Raw genomic sequence first — 17,558 nt, 5'->3', positions numbered from 1 at the left:
CTCGACGAAAAAGGTCAGTTTATTCTTGTTTTATTATGCTTGCTGAAGAAAAACTGGGAGCAGATTACCCGCTCTTAACGTAATTTATACGGATCGGGTGGGGCCCACACAGCAGGTGGGCGTGGACTAATTTTTTCAGTACGATGCTTGCGCATAACGGGATAAACCCATCAGCGACAGCCTTAAAGGGCGAAGCCTATATGACATAGAATCTTACTTCTAACCTACAAAGCTCTCAACAACCTAGCTCCGTCTTATATTACAGATCTTATTGTTCCACATTTTCCTAACAGAGCACTTCACTCTCAGACTGCAGGTTTACTTGTGGTTCCTAGAGTTTCCAAAAACAGAATGGGAGGCAGATCTTTCAGTTATCAGACTCCTCTTTTGTGGAACCAACTTCCAGTTTGTGTCCATGAGGCTGACACATAGTCCAGTTTTAAGACTGGGCTCAAGACTTTCCTTTTTGATAAATTCTATAATTAGGGTCCACTTGGGTTTCCTGAGGTATCCCTTAGATATGCTGTTATAGGCTCAGACTGCTGGAGGACAAACTGACCTCATTTCCTCACTCTGCTGCTGTCTTTACTTGCTCTCCTCTACCTGTTTTGTATTTGTAACTATTTTTATCCTTAACATGTTTTTTGTCTTTCTTCCAATAGAAAGTACATCTGGACCTGCCATTGTGTATCTGTTCCTTCTTCCTGTCAGCCGGTCAGAATAGATGGCCGCTCGTCCTGAGACTGGTTCTGCTGGAGATTTCTTCCTGTTAAAAGGGAGTTTTTCCTTTCCACTGTCTCCTTTGTGCTTGCTCAGGATGGGAGACTGTGATGAAGTGAAGATTCAACACAATCTGTTGCTTCCTTAGATAGAGAACTTCACTATTGACATTTTTATGTATGTGAATGTTTCTGTTCAGTGCCTTAGGACAACTTCTGTTGTGACTTGGCGCTATATAAATAAGCTGAAATGAATTGAAATAAAGTTGGATTCATACTCTATGAAAAGTGCTCTTATTGACGTAGTTGTACGATGAAAATGATGTCATTTTGTTCTTCCATGAGCTCCCAGAGACAGTTCTTTGTGCAATGTCCAGGTGGAACTTTTTCTCATAGGGGAATGAGTCTGTCTGTTCATCCGTCCATCCATCCGTCCATCCATCCGTCCATCCATCCGTCCATCCATTTAACCGCTCCTTCCTTTTTGGGTCGCGGAGGTCACTGTTGCCCATGTCCAGCAATCACGGTGTGAGAGGCAGGGGACACCCTGGACAGGTCTCCAATCCATCACAGGGACACAGAGACAAACAACCATTCACTCTCTCTCTCTCTCACCTAGGGACAATTTAGAGTTATCAATCAGTCTAACATGCATGTTTTTGGTCTGTGGGAGGAAACCGGAGTACCCTGAGAAAACCCACGGACGCATGGAGAAAACATGCAAACTCCAGCCAGAAAGGCCTCCTGCTGGGATTTGATCTGGCAACCTTCTCATTGAGAGGCAACAGCTCCACCAACTGCACCTCTGTGCTACTCGGGGTTTGAGTTGAAAATTGTTATTGGTCAGAACTTTGTTGTGAGTGTGTTTATGTGGAAAAACGGGTGAACTACAATGGTCATTGTGTGTCAACCTCTCCGCTGAGGAGCAGGTGTCCGAGGCTTTTAAAAATTACATATTTACAACTGTCCCAGCAAAACTTAGTCAAATCTTATAAAGACGCTCTATGGAGACAGACTGCTTTCCATGGCCGTGCTGGCCTTGAGAGAGAGTGCGCCTTGGCTGGGCATCATAGGGACATGTTTGTAGACAAATGTATATATATATAAAAAGACGCCTTGTTGAGCGGGCTGGCTCGCTGCAGAAGTACATCAGAGCATCTGCCATTTTTAATGTGGCAGAACTGCTGGTCATTTAATACAAAGAAATGAACAGAACTTCATTAAAGCACCGTTCTACAAAGTGTTTTAAGTTGATGCCGGTAATTCACACACACTAATATATCTGGAAAACAAACAGGCACCAAAGACAACATTTGTAACTTTTAATGTTACTTTTAACGTTACTTTTAACATTTCGTACGAGTCAGTGCTCAATGGGGTGTCTACATATTTGTCTGTTGACTGTTCTCTACGTTTGATTGTTATTCTACAAACCATGTCTGTATAATAAAAATGTCTGTGGTAAAAGAAGCAAAAATCTGTACAGGGAAGGAAAACTTTAGCCCCCTGGCAGAGGGTCTTTCCATCAGTTCTGTGCTGCAGTTTCTCATGAAGTATAAAATGTCCATGTGAAGAACATTGTTTTTTTTAGGTGAGTCCCCTTTGCACATTTTTTTTGTTTTTAGCATTATTTACAATTTACCATTAAGAATAGCTCTAATCTTTATTTCTAATATGCAGGATGGTGGAAACAATATGAAATTGGGTTTTGAAACATTCTTTGAACTCACTATATGATCCAGATGCTTAAACCCATAAAATTTATTTTACCTGAGAATAAGAAGTTTTAATATCCATGGAAACGTCAAATGTTGATGTAAAAAGTCATAAAATATTGCTGGTAAATTAATGCGATTTAAACAACACAAGCAGACAGAAACAATATTTTATACTTGTGAAAACATTTGGAAGGAGTTTACAAAAGTTAGTGATGAGAAAGAAAAACATTTGACAACAAATGTGCAAGCAGCAGCAGCTGGCTGTAGCACGTGTGGTGTTTCTGCTAAAATAACAATGTAACGCAAATTTTGCATCAACATAAATATTTGTAAAATACCATTTGAACATTTTATTGCACTCTTAAGATCATGATTCAACAATAAATCTGCAAACACAAACTCTTTTTTTTAAATTTGTTGATCACATCACACACTTTGATCCAGTGACATCAGAGATCTGTGATTTCAGAATATGGATCAAAGCAGCGTGGAGTAGAAACAAACCAGTGATATATCACTGAATTTCATCTTTTGCTCTCAGTAAAATATGTTTTTCAAAACTTGCTATCACTCCAGTTAGCTTAGCTCGCTGAGGTGTAAAAAAACCACACAGAGCATCGATTGAAAGTTTGATCTGAAGGAGGATTATGAGATTATGAGAATTTTCAGGAATGTAATCACTTATGTCTTTTTCTAAAACCACATTTTGACACAAGTGGATTTCTTTTTACATTTCTGCTGTCCTTGGGATAAAAAGATAGCTGGTTTGACACAAAGGCAGCAGGAGGGTTAAATAGATTTACGAGTAATTATATCATGAGCAAAAAGCCTGACTGGAAATATAGCAATAATAAAGTATCGACAAAATACCATAAATAACCACTTGGTTTCTGATGGAAAACTGATTCCTTATTAAAACAAAATATATAACAACATAAAATCATCTTAATCATGTATTTTTTTTTATTGTACACGTGATTACTGGATTGTCAGAGATGTTGGTTGAAAAAGGAAAATTTTGGGGGGAAAATGTATTATTCCTTAGATGTTCTTCAAAAAATTCCACAAAATATTGTTAGAAAAAAAGACTGAATTTTCTAGTAATTCGTTGTTAGTGAAATTAACAATTTCTGAAATATATGTAAAAACATTTCTTAGATGCTTCAAATGTTAGCACCATCTAGTTCCTATTTCTTTTTCACCATTACATTATGGCACAGGGACCAGACTTGCTAGATTTTGACTTTGATTTTAAAGCTGGGAGGGATTTGCTGCGTTTTAACGTGTTTTCAAACTGTGAAGGGGTTTGGTGGTTTTGGTCAGTGAGTAACGCAGCCCCTAACTGTGAATTACCAAATGTCTGTGAGGAAGAACTGGGTTGAAAAGCTGGTAGTTTTAAAGGTGGGAAGACTATCCTGCTTTGATGGGATGGTGTAGCTGACATCGCTGCAGGCACGGATGGGAATGTTGGTAGTTGATGCTGTACTGATGACGATGTATCATTGATTTGGACATTTATTGGTCCTGTGTACTGCAGCAGGTACTCGGGATAGATCTGGTGCTTCTCAAACACAACAAATATAGAGGGGTTTGTGACATTGTTCACACAGCTGTCGTAGAAGTTTGTGTTTCCACCATCTTTGGAAGGAGGTCGAACATAGTGAGAGGATCCTTCGATGTAGCTTCCCACCAGCACCCGGGCGATGAACATGGATTTGACTTGAGTGTCGCCCGTGTACTTGTGGGAGTATGAAGCATCTCGAGCAAAGTAACTACCTGGGTTTAGGATTGGAGAAAACATATTATTAAGGCATGTTTATTTATTGAGACAAAAAAAATTATCTACTAACCATCATGTCTAAAAAATAGGACCAAATCTAAAGTGTCCAAAAATTGCAATATTTCCAAAAAACACTAAAGGTTTCTCAAGGAAGAACTTTGAAAGTGGTCTGGATCAACACTTCAGCATGTCCCACTGAGGTCCACCAGTGGGGCATAAAAGCAGTTTGGTCCAAGTATTACTCTCTAATGCTCAGTCTTTTCATGTTTCTGATGAATCACATGTCTGCAGTGGAACCTGCAGGTTTAAGACTCCCCAGAACTACTAAAACTAAGATCTGCATCTTGAGTTGTTCCTGTGCTGCTCAGCTCTGCTATGCCTCCTCTTTATAGCCCAGCTAGTGATAGATGGGTACTCCCTTGTCCCCCATTTTCAGAACTAGTTGAAATGAAGGTACAGTATGTGAATTTTTACAGTGGATTTTGATATACATACCCAGTCTTCATGTCACGTGAGGACTTGGGGTCTGATAAGTGTCAACATTATTGGTCTTGAGCTCGTTCTTAGTGTTGATTAGACTCCACCATGGTTGTCTCCAATCCTGTGTATAGTTTTCATGGACAGGATCTCAAGGCGTAGTCGAGGAGAGGAGGTTGTCTCGTTTGGGAACCTCAGGGTCTTATCTCTGCTTTATGCGGATGATGAGGTTCTATTGGCGTCTTCAGTCCAAGACCTTTAGCATGCAATGGGGCAGTTCACAGGAGAGTGTGAAGCTGATTGAATGGGAGTCAGTTCCTTTAAGTTTGAGGCCATGGTTCTTGACCAGAATTAGGTGGAATGTACTCTCTGGGTTGCCAAGGAGTGTCTCAGGTCAAGGAGTGCAAGTTGCTGGGTGTCTTGTTCACAAGTGATGGTAGGATTGAGTGGAAGTTGGATTGACGGATTGGGGCCTCATCCTTGGTAATTAAGGCGTTACTTCAGTCAGTTATGGTGAAGAAAGAGCTTAGTTGAAAAACAAAGCTCTCAATTTACTGGTATGTATATATTCCAACCCTCACCTATGGTCATGAGGTTTGGCTCATGACTGAAAGAACAAGATCCTGGATACAAGCATCTAGAATGGGTTTGCTTTGTAGAGTGGCTGGGCTCATCTTTAGAAATAGGGAAAGGAGCTCCATCATCTGGCGGGAGATTGGAGTAGAGCTGCTGCTCCTCTGCATTGAAAGGAGTCAGTTAAGGTGATTTGGACATCTTATTAGGATGCCTCCTGGACGCCTCTCTTTAGAGGTTTTCCAGGCACACTCCACTGGTAGGAAGTCCTGGGGAAGACCCAGAAGTTGCTAGATGGATGGTGTTCCTTCTCTGGCTAGGAAATATCTCATGGTCCCCCAGAATGAGCTGAAAAGTGTTACTGGGGAGAGGGATGTCTGGGTTTCTCCCTTTCCTTTGGCTTCACTGTGCCCAGGTACAGTTCACCATCTTTTTAGATACTACGCAGTCAAGCTCCAACTTCCTGACAGAGGAGTTGAGCTGGGCCAGTGGTGTATCTTGACTGTGTGGCACACGATTCCACCCAACTTGGTGGGTAGCTAGCTGATATTGTCACAGCCAGCTTGCTCTTTATGTATGGGCTAGTCCCCCCTTGGCAGTGCGACATGTTTGGGCTGCACTGAAGAGGAGGCGATTTCATCTTAGCTACACAGGTTGGGCTGCAAACCATTTTCATGTCTATCAAATATTTGCCCTAAGCATATTATTTATTTAAAAGTTTTGGAAAAACACTTGTCTTTGTCATTGCCACCATAAACTTTTGTCTAGGCTGTCCTTGTCAACCTTCTTCATTTTTGTGTCATAGCAATTGAACCATAAATTTGCTCTGGGTGGTGGTCAGTCTGAACTCATTCCAAGAATTTAAATATTATCCCTTTTAACAATTTTTTTTTACTTTAACTAAAGTAAGCTCTGAGTATGTCCTAAATTTTCCCAAGTTCTGTGGGTAGAATTGTCTTGAGAATTGAATACTCACTATTACTTTAAGAACAAAAGCGGTCCTAAATTGTCTTTAGCTCACCTTTCCCAAAACTTGTTCCATGAGTCCCACAGATCCTCCAGTCAAAATTATTATGGCAAATGGCGTCCACATGGTTGGAGTCCGTGCCGTGAAAAAGTTGTTTTTCTGTTACATATCGTCCACCGTTATTGTCCTTCATCAAATTATTTTGCCTTCATTTGGAAAAAATATCAAACTTTAATTGAGTTCATAAAACAGAGATATTTGCTTGGATAAAGTAAAATAGTCCACAAGGCACAACTACAGGAAACGATTGGCAAAATGTTGAAAAACAGAAAATAAATGTTACATTAGCTATGCATGAAAATTTTATTTTGTAAGGCAAAAATGGTTGCATTTTAATGATAAGTTAAAACCAGATAAATGACGACAAGTGATTGCCATGTTCAGATCTACATACCACTGGAAGACTTCCCAGAGGGCTTTGTTCTGATTTCTCTTTATGCTGATGATTTTAAAGTCTTTCATAGTTCCACAGAAAAGAGCTTGAATGTTTTTAAATTCTTCTGACGTTTGTGAAAGGGGAATTGTCTAAAAATAATACAAACAGGAAATATTTTCAGCTGCACAAATCAACATGTTTTATCATTTAAAAAAATTGTGTTGCATACATGTTCAAAGGACCAACATTTAAAACTAACATTCGTATAAATTACAGATTAATAATGTGCTAAGAATTTAACAGCAAAGGGACAAGTGAAAATCGCTGAAACAATATAAGATGATCATAACAGATTGCGTATTCATATTACCGAGAATCCTGTTTGAGGGATCTGTGTCTTGTCCCAGTTGTCTGGCACAGACATAGTATTTACTGGCATTCTGCAAGAAAAAGGTTGAAGATTAGAATAGAGCCAGCTGAGGAAAAAAGACAATGTGGAAAATATAAGTGGGACCTTTATAAAAATGGAACTGCACATATCCTGTGCGAACACTTATTTTCAAACATATTCATGAAATCATGCATTTGAGGGTCCTACCTCACAGTTTTTGCTTGTACATCTGCAGCAGAAACAAACCGAGGACATGTTCTCACGAGCCTCTTTGTGCCGTAACCCTTGTTTGTTTGTAGCATGTCTGAGGGGAAAAGAATGTAACTTTGAATAAATCACAAACTAAGCCTGAGTGATGCTGCTGTCTCTACTGATGCCCTGGTACAGCAATGCAGAGAGGTCAGGGACAGTGTCCTTGAACTGGCAGACCACGGCACTGGGTGGTCCCTCCTTTCTACCAAAAGGAACTAGAGGATGTAATCTAACTTTTAGGGAATGACGCAGTAGTCTGCTTAAGGAAGTTTGTGATGAGCTGAGGGAAACTCAGTGACTGAAACTACAATGATTCACAACAGAAAGATAACACTTGAACCAAACTTAAACTCAGATTATAAAACATGTTAAATTTGCTGTCAGTGGTTCATTAGTCACAAAAGTAACCACACATGTGTCTGTTACACTCTCTTGATGGCCCTTTTAATAAGACAAGCAGACAGAAATGCTGACTAGAAAGTGAGTCACTTGCAAATTGACACTGCAAAACTATAAGTTGTATTGCAAGGGGGTGGGGGCATTTGAACCATATAGCAGAAATGTCTGGTTGCCACTCTAATCATTTTTTGTGTGTCTACAATATTTTGTCTATAATGAGTTACAGCTTTAAAGGAAAAACATTGAGCTCAGATACAATGGAAGTCAGTGAGAGTTTGGATGTGTGAACTCTGAGGAAAATTAAAAGAAAACCTTATGTCCTAGTAGGACACTAGGTGAAAGAAGCCCAATGGTCATGGAGTGAGGGGTGGGGTCACAAGTCGCCATCCCATTTCAGGGCCACATGGAGATGAAGGATGCAATCATCCATCCATCCATGCATTATCTTTACCCGCTTCTTCCATTTTGGGTCACGGGGGTCGCTGGTGCCCATGTCCGGCAATCACTGTGCGAGGGGCGGGGTACACCCTGGACAGGTCTCCAGTCCATCACAGGGACACATAGAGACACACGAGACAAACAACCATCCACTCTCTCACCCTCACCTAGGGACAATTTAGAGTTACCAATCAGCCTAACATGTATGTTTTTGGTCTGTGGGAGGAAACCAGAGTATCCCAAGAAAACACACGCATGCACGGAGAGAACATGCAAGCTCCACCCAGATAGGCCCTCGGACTGGGATTTGAACCAGGGACCTGCTCACTGTGAGGCAGCAGCTTTACCAGTTGTGCCACCGTGCTGCTCCCTTATTCATACCTATTGTGGCAATTGGGTTACCAAAAAGCCCACCATCTAAAGTTTCCAAAAATCTGCAATACGTAGTCTAAACCTTTTTTTTTTTTATTGCACTTTAGTCATGTTCAACTTTCTGTTTAAACTGAATGATGCTTCTAACGTGAAGTATGATTGAGCTACAGATGGCTTGGTTTTCTCACATTTTGCCCAAATCTCATTGTTGTGTATTGGACTATTCATGCAGATTTGTCTTTGCCGTACAACACATTGCTGACAAATGTTGCAGGATATAATTGATAGAAGAGTTATGCACGTATATCGTGATTTTTTTTCTTTTCCCCTGTACTCAGTGTTTTTCTGCGAAGTTGAACTTTGTAAGTCTACAGGTGCTAGCAAAACCAAACAAGAACACACACAAAAAAATAAAGTCACAGTATTTTGTCTGTTAACCATCTTTTACATTTCAACTGATTAAATCAAAACATACTTTTCAGCCAGACAGCTAAAACTATGATAAGTACGTCTGCCAGCTGGTTTGAATGTACAATAGTCGTAGACATTTTAATTAATTTTTGTCTGCCTTCATTCTGGACTACTGAGTAAGTACTTAAGAGATCTGTTTCGAACTTATTCTGATCCATGTGATGTTGCTCACTCCTAGTGGTATCTTCAACACTCTTTAAAAAACTAATGTTACATGGCTGTTCAGCAGATTGTTAGTGTACATAGTTTGTATTTTTCAGTTTTCAGTGTTTGTATATTGCTCAAATCCCTCGTGCGATCTTGACGAGCCATCGTGACAATGTTCTTTTATTCTATGCCTTTTTCTGTAGGTGAAATTGAGGACCCAGAGAAGTCAGATGTTTATAAAAAAATGCTTCCACTTCATTGATTCATTGGGTTTTAAAGAGTGCCTCTCCCCCCTCGACAAAATCTTCTTTAACCGAACATTAGTTCTTCAAGTCAGACGCCGTAGTTTTCATTGAGAAAACGGTGATTTATGTTCAAATTACAGAAATTTAAAAATTCACCATTTCTGGAGTCTTTTTTTTTTACCTTGGAAGCTGAGTGAATATGAATGTTTGCCTACAGTGAACTCCACCACATCTGGATTGTTCAGAAACGCCTTATCCAGATATTTACTGTCAACGTCTGCTGGTCTGAGTTGGCCGTCCTGCTGGAAGGGACAGACATGAAAATGTTCAGTTTTCATTGGGAATGATCAAGATGAGCAGGATTACAAACGGTTATATAAGAGGTACAGTTCGGGTTGAGCGGTTTCTGTGTGAACACCTCTGTAAAACCAGTTTTATAACCAGTTTTATGCTCTGACGCATACAGGAGGTGTGTGTGAGCACAATGCCAGGAAGGAAAAACAGTAGCAATAACCTTAGAGAAGCAACTTCCGTCTGTCAGCCTAAGACAATTCCAAACAATTTGGAGTCAAATATTATAAAGGATTATTAACAAGTGTAAAATATCTAAGGCATGTAAGTCAGTCTTCCCAGGAGTGGATGTTCCAGCAGATTCACCCCAAGATCGGACTGTGCAATGAACATAAAACCCAAGTGCTACATTTCAGACTCTGCAGGCCTCACGTAGAAAATTAAACATTGAACGTCATGATGGGACAATTAGAAATAGACCAAACACATATGTTTTTTTTGGAAAGGGTTTCTAAAAGATAATTTTTTTTTCTCTACAAACATGGCAGCACAAATTAGGTTTGTAAAGTTTAATTTGAATGAACCACAAACTTTTGGAACTATGTTCTTTGGACAAATGAGACCAAAGTAGAAATGTTTGGGATTGTATTGTATGAATTTGGTAAACTCACATTTGTACCGTACAGATTCCACTGTCCAAAATCATCCTGCCAGTACCAGAGCCACTCTGTGGTGTAGAGGGAGTCCGGTTCACTCACAGAGTTCGGAGTTGAGAGTCTTCTTACTTTGCGCTCTCCACATCTCATTGTGTCAAAATAAACAGGTGGGTTACCACTGCTGAAATATACAAGGCAAAAAAACTCATAATTCATTTGACTGAATCATAATGGTGCGCAACACAACCACCAAAATACTAATCGTAATGTTTTCCAGCAAAAACAAAACTTGTTTTTAGCTATTAATCAAGAATTAATTAAGCAATAAGATTGTGTTGATTTAAGCCAATTTTGGCCAACATTTTTTTCTGTTAGGATGAACCTTTAGGGCTTTTTAAAATAGTTACATTATTTTCCGGCATATAAGTCACATCTTTTTGCATAAATTTGCAAGTCCTGCGACTTTTACACCAAAGTGACTAATCTACTTTTTTTTCATATTCACAAACCATTTTTGGACTGACATCTGATGCTTTCATTAATTCTGACATGCACCAAATTAAACATTACCATTTGAAGCCACAAGAGGTGCGAGAGGAGAGCCCTCTAATCTTTGGACAACGTCTTATACGCTGGAGCGACATATACTGTGGAAAATACGGTAGTTTTTGAGACATCTCATTGGTGCAGTGGAGTTGGACCAGCTTACATGTGGTCAGAATGGAGTCTCCTTGGACTATGATTATTGCAGATGACATTGTGATTTGTAATGAGATTAGGGAGCAGGTGGAAGAGAGCTTAGAGAAGTGTAGGTATGTATGCACTGGATGGAAGACAAATGAAAATCAGAAGCAAGATGGTGCAAACTGCTTTTTTTGGGTAAACTTAAAGATGCAAACTTTTATTTATTTTGTACCATAATAGTTTGTCCTTTATTTATTTTTTTAGCAGCCTGCTTGACCCATTGATAACCATCAGCTGCTTCTGGAGTCCTACCAGCTAAGAAAGCCCTATAGAATGCTTCCCTCACCTGGGGTGTCCAACACTGGGCACCAACAACCTTGTGATGAAAGCTCAACAACGAAGGCACAGAACATGGCTCACCCAGACTTGATGTTCCTCACCTCCGCTGGGATGCAGCTGAAGCTCTTTCGGAGGTAGGAGTTTAAGATCATTCTAATGGGTTCTTTTGCCAGGCATTCCTAGTAAAACTATACATTTGGGTCTACTGGGTCTGTCTGGCACCCCCCCCCCCCCTACACACACACATACATCTGAACTAAAACACCACCAGGTGCTGATCAGTTGACAGCTCAGCTCCTCTCTTCATTCGAGCTTCCAAAATAAATGACTTCAAATTAGATGACTTAACTACAAAGTCCATCATTGATGTGCAGCCCAGGGTGTCTTTGTACCATGCACACGTATGGACACCCTTATATTGCAACATGGTGTTTGTGATAGACAAACCATCATGAAGACAGAAGTCCAACAACAAAACACCACTTCAATTCAGATCAGAGTGTATGTTTGTCTTAGTCATGCCCCTCCAGGTTACACTGTTGCTACTCAGTGGGAAAACTACAGGAGAAATTCAAAAAAGTTAAGACAGGTCCTCTGGACAGTTTATTTTTGTTGAAATGTTTCATCTCTCATCCAAAATAATTCAACAGTCCCAGGAGCTGCAAGAAACTCTATCATATAAATAGTTCATGGGTCAACCAGTTTGATGGTGCTCAGGTAGTTTCTGTAGTCCACCTCTTCCCCTTCGACACATTTTTCATTCTTCAACCTTTATTTAGACTGATAAATCACACTGAGCCTTGAAGACTCATTTACAAGTGAGACCTGTTTAGACGGACAAAAAGTAATAAAAGGTCACTTTTATTTATGTGTAGGATTTGGAGGCCAAAAAAAAATCCTATCAAACTCTTTCTCCTTGACTGAGGAGAAAGATCCTGATATTGAAAAAAACACCCCGCACATAGACACATATTGATGTAGACATTCCACAGGGGAGGGGAGACTACAAGAGTGGTGAGCATGTCAGGGACACTCCAGAGGCGCTGTAGGAGTTCTGATAAAAATGGTACACTCAGGCAGTTCCCTCTGGTGAGATCCGTAAACACTTTCATGCCAAGGTCGACCTGGAACAGCACCAGAGAGAATCCGAGAGTCCTGAAATGATGACACAATGTTTATTCAGCCGGGTCCTTCTGACAGGTCCACAGACTTCCTCGGTGGAAGGGAAAGAGAGTGGGCAGAGCGTCAATTTACAGGGCCTCCAGGCGAATTGAGATGCCAGTCAAGGCCAGCCAGGGAGCCGAATTCAGATAAGCAACAAATGTTTTGAGAACAGGCAGAACTTTACTGTGTCTGCCTTGAGTCTTTGCTGGTCCTCTCGAATCCCAAACGTCCAAATTAAGTGGACAGACGCAGGCAGTCTGACCAGGGCCACATTTTCTGCTGACAACTTCCTTGTTTGTTGATAGACCAGGAACCAGCCCAATCCAAAAAGCAGGAAACCAGTTATAATAAATCCAATAGTATATGCATCCTTGGCACTTGTCTTCTCGTCGAGAAAATTTTATCAATTGCGCTGAGAGGCCAACTGACCAGATCCATAGTAAAAATTTACAGTTCGGAAGATATGTAGAGAGAGACTCTGAAGCAGTTTCACAGACATGACAGAGCACAGCAAAGAGGAGGAGGGAGAGGAGAGGGAAAGCATCCGCCCTTGACAAGAGCAAGTGGTGAAGAATTTGAGGCAGTCATGGCCAAAGTGGTTCAAAACAAACTGATTCATGCTCAGTAATCCAGATAGAAAAATCCAACAGAGTTAAGTCAGGTCCTCTGGATGGTTTATTTTTATTGAAAGACTATAGGACTACAGCAAACAGCTAAGCACTATCAAACTAGTTGACCCTCTATATGAAGGTGTTATTTATAAGACTGAGTTTGTTGTGGCTCCTCAGATTGATAAAGTCTTTTGGATGAAAGACGAAACGTTTCAACAAAAAGAAACCATCCAGAGGACCTGACAAATTTGTTGGACTACACAATTTAGGTCATTTCCTCAAAAGAAACATTTTTGGAATTCAGTAACACTGATGTAAGCGTACGTGCTTTAATTTAGGATTATAAGCTACTGTTCCAAGTTAGAAATGCGTTTTAAGGTAAGGCTCATATGTCCCAGCTGAATGCAGCATCATATCTGGAACTCACTGATCGGTCGCAGCAGGTGATTTGTGCACACGTATGACAATTTGCATGTGCAGCGTATTCCTTGTGCAATTTGAAATAAGTACATGTACAAAACTGTTTATGCATTCGTGAATCGTGGTACACTTGTGGATAATATACGTATACAAATAATGTACGCTTGTGTGACTACGTTTGAGATTAATGTGTCTCCATGTCGCTGAAGTATCTGAGCAATTCAGAATGACATGCTTTATCATAATATTGTTGTAAAAATGAAAGCACATCTGTTTCTTGTCTTTAAACTTGCTAAGTTCAGGAGTAATCTCTATCCATCAATGTGCTCATGCTGAATGTTCCCAGAGTACCTGAAAGTGTTGCTTGGGTCACAGTAGTCCCTCTCGATTGTCTCGTTATCAGGCAGGCTGGTCCACCGATCACCTTCCTGAACCTGCCATCTGTACGGCATCTTGTCATGAGCATTGGTACATTGATCTGAAAACACATTAACAATTAACAAGAATACCTTTACCAACAAAGGGTTTCAGTAAGAATAGGTTAGTACTCACCCCCATGCTTACAGTAGCCTTGAACGAAGTACATGCATATCACAGTTTTATCTAGTCAGATCAAAAGAATACAAAATCAAGTTAGTCGTACAGTATTTCGAAGCATTTATTCTCTCATGACAAGCTTGTGTTTTTACCCGTAGCCGACTTTTGACATCTATTCTGTTCATCTCCACTTCTTCCAACGCTTGCAGCAGCAGCACCGTAATCAGAGAGACAGAAACTGTGAGGCAGCTGATGGTTGTTCGAGTTGCTGTTTTTCTTCTTGATAGATATCGCTTTATATTGCAGATCAATTTTCTTGGGCGTGTTTTGATCAGCGTTGCTGCTGGCTACAGTGTTGGTGGCTGCAGCAGAGACATCACTGCTGGGTGAATTAGAATCTTGTGGCTGATTTCCCTTGTGTCCCTCTTCAGTGTACAATTTTAAGGAACCAAGGTCAAAACCTTTCTGATCAATGGCAGCGGTTTGTTGTTTCCGTAGGCTGTCACCCATGTTTCTTCCATCTTCCTTGCTGCCACTGCTTTGTTCTAAAGTCTGACTACCATCACCTGTTGCACCAGGGTTTGTAGCAGAGATCTGGTTTCCAGAAAGTCTCAACGCTGCATTATTTGCGTAAATGGACTTCAGGGAGTGAATGAGTGTGAAAGGAACCCCTTCACCATTTAAGGTTATTAATATGTGGGAAGCTTTAAAATCATGGTTCCTGGAGCAATTGCAGTCTTCATTCATGAACCGCTCACAAATGTGAAGCCTACTGCAGAAGATATCTTCGCTCTGGCACTGACCAAATTTGCCACCATCGATATTGTAATCACGACATATCTGGTGAAAAGAGAAGACGACTTAAAAAGGGCTTAAAGTTGCATTGAAGCTTCTTTTTTGTTCCTCCCTTTGAGATGTGAAATTAAAACAAGATAAAAAAAATGATGATGCACATGTATTCAATATCTCAAATCAAAAGCTAATGATGTAATCAGAAAATTGTGTCTGGGTGTGTAAGATGTTAGTCTTACAGAAGGCAGGAGTGAGTCGTCATTCTGCATTAGCAGCGTACAAAGCTCGTCTCTGGTCAGACCCTCCAGCTCATGATGTTTTAGTACCCGTTGGTTGTGGTCAGAGCTCAGATCATGGGAAAAACTGCAGTCTTTTCTGTTATCAAATAATTTGCATACAATTAGAAAGAGTAAAGGATGACACTGAGAAGTTGAATAAAAGTTAGACAATGTTTATGAACACTTTTTTAATGAATTGGGACATCATCAGCCTCCCCACCATCACAGACGTCTACACCTCCAGATGCAGGAAGAGGGCCGCCTGCATCATGAAGGACCCCACTCACCCAGCACACAAGCTTTTTACTCCGCTCCTCTCAGGTATGAGGTTAAGGAGCATTAAGTGTAGAACCACTCGACTGAGGAACAGCTTCTACCCTGAAGCTGTTAGACTCATGAACAACCAGGAAAATCACTGTGATTAAACTTTAATTGGAGATTTTGACACTTTATCTGTGCTGCTGATTATCCATGCTGTTGATTCTTTACCCATAAGCAATTTGTAAATCGAACGATGCCGGAATGCAAATAGCGGGACAAATTGAGGTTGCTGACTCGTCAGTTGCCGACATTACTACAGGATTGATTGATAGGTGGGTCGAGGAGCCGAGGATGTTGGAATACACTTGGATCATCTGAGGTCATGTGGTTCTATTGGCTCTACCGGTTCTTTAGTCCTTGTTTACATTAACAAAGTTGCTCTTAAACTGGAAATACTGATTTAAAAATGCCATTCTCAAGCATTTTGCCTATTTTATTTTAGAACATTTCACACTAGGTTTAGATGAGAAAATATGTCGCTGAGACTAAGAATGGTTTTAGTTTGTTGTTGCACAAAGCACCTCCACCTCTTGCGGGGGAAAAAGAAGTGGTAGAACGACATTCTCGAAGCATTACACTCCTATTAAAGAAAGGTTATGAGCTGAAATTGAGATAATCATGCCATAAAACCTTCACTGTGCAATAAGTTTATGTAATCAATGAAAATTGTTTTTTCAGTAAAAACAACAAACTTGAGTAACAGGTGTCAACGCTAAACACTGTTTAATTTTTAAAACATTTTATTGTAATTTTTTTTCAGTTTAATACAATAAAGTTAAAGGTAATAATATCTATGGGGACTTCAGGCATACCAAGATTTGTTGGTTCAAAAACCACAAACTGCATTAGTGAGTGTAGGATTTTAACCAGGCACTAAAATAAATTAATAAAATATGTTAAATAAAAGTTTCAAATAAAATCTTCACTTTAAAGCGATGAATTCATGGAGACCCTAATCTCAAACTTTATATATAAAACATTTACCTTTCATATACCGGTAATGGACAGATACCGCTGAGAAGGAAGTATTTACAGAGGTGTAGCTCTCCACACGGCCCCTGACAAGCTTTAACTCTGCACAGTTTCAGACTGGTCCAGGCCACCACTTTCTGCTTCCCATTTGAAGAATAGAAGACAAACTTCTGTTGGTTGGAAATAATCTTGTTGGTGGACTCGCCTGGGAAGTGATTAGACATCAAATCGTCCACGTCCACAGATCCTGTATTAGCGCAGATAAACTTAAATATTTTAGACTCCATTCTTCTCAGGCTTCTTCAACGCTTCCTTTCACTTAAGAGACGAGACAAGACTGCAGCTTCTGAGAAGGAACTGCCCGGTGTACTTACTGAAAACCACAACAAAGGGAATCTCCGTGCTGCTGGCTCTCTTACCGGTAGTATTTGTTAAAGTATGAAGGGAGATTTTTCATTATGACTCATAACTACATCATGCCTACTATCGGCCAATCTCTAAACTCTCTATTCTAGCTAAGGTTTTAGAAAAATTGATAAACTCTCAAGTTAAGAAGTATCTGGATTATTTGAACATCTTATCTTCCCATCAATCTGGCTTCAGGAAGCAACACAGCACGACTGCTTCGTTGAACGTTTTTAATGATGTTGTTGAAGCATTAGATGCTAAGCACTACTGTGCTGCACTTTACTTAGACCTTTCAAAAGCTTTTGATACTGTGGACCATGACATCTTATGTCATAAGCTCTCGAGACATTGCTTTCTCAGACCACACTACCGCTTGTTTTTCTAATTACCTCTCAGATCGGAGGTGATGTGTTCAACATAATAGTACTTCTTCCAGCTGTCAACAATGGTGTACCACAAGGCTCAGTCTTGGGACCCAGCCTCTTCACAATCTACACAAGTAATGTAGATCAGACCATTCCTGATGCATCCTTACATTTCTATGCCAACGACACAGTTTTTTATAGTCGAGCTAAAACAGTTACTAAGGTTTTCCAGCTTTTACAGTCTGCATTTGACGTCATCCAGTCAGATTTGTTCCATCTCAAACTGGTGTTAAATGCTGCTAGAGTTTGTCAACATCATTGCATATCTCTCTTGT

At 40.2% G+C, this 17,558-nt stretch overlaps 1 protein-coding gene across 1 annotated transcript; it reads right to left on the bottom strand.

Moving 5' to 3' along the window:
- Positions 1 to 3,786: 3,786 nt before the first annotated feature.
- LOC119428525 (protein mono-ADP-ribosyltransferase PARP12-like) lies at positions 3,787 to 16,737 on the bottom strand. The gene is made up of 13 exons (XM_037696206.1): positions 16,463 to 16,737; positions 15,119 to 15,254; positions 14,240 to 14,927; positions 14,103 to 14,153; positions 13,902 to 14,028; positions 10,348 to 10,513; positions 9,567 to 9,684; positions 7,269 to 7,365; positions 7,041 to 7,110; positions 6,689 to 6,819; positions 6,289 to 6,440; positions 3,970 to 4,213; positions 3,787 to 3,883 (listed from the first exon to the last, which is right to left on the bottom strand). Exons 1-13 carry the CDS (start codon positions 16,735 to 16,737, stop codon positions 3,787 to 3,789), a joined length of 2,352 nt encoding a protein of 783 aa, XP_037552134.1.
- Positions 16,738 to 17,558: the final 821 nt, after the last annotated feature.

The sequence above is a fragment of the Nematolebias whitei genome, chromosome 22 (assembly GCF_014905685.2).
Source record: "Nematolebias whitei isolate Nwh7 chromosome 22, NemWhi1, whole genome shotgun sequence".
Taxonomy (NCBI): domain Eukaryota; kingdom Metazoa; phylum Chordata; class Actinopteri; order Cyprinodontiformes; family Rivulidae; genus Nematolebias; species Nematolebias whitei.
This window is presented reverse-complemented; position numbering and strand designations above follow the sequence as displayed.

Bases quoted from the DNA above. Each gene is read 5' to 3' on its own strand.
- LOC119428525 (XM_037696206.1), bottom strand. From the start codon at position 16,737: ATGGAGTCTAAAATATTTAAGTTTATCTGCGCTAATACAGGATCTGTG. The intron at 15,255-16,462 runs GTAAATGTTTTA...ATTTGATAACAG, and splicing joins CCATTACCGGTATATGAAAG to AAAAGACTGCAGTTTTTCCC. The intron at 7,111-7,268 runs GTAGGACCCTCA...TTTTTCTTGCAG, and splicing joins GTACAAGCAAAAACTGTGAG to AATGCCAGTAAATACTATGT.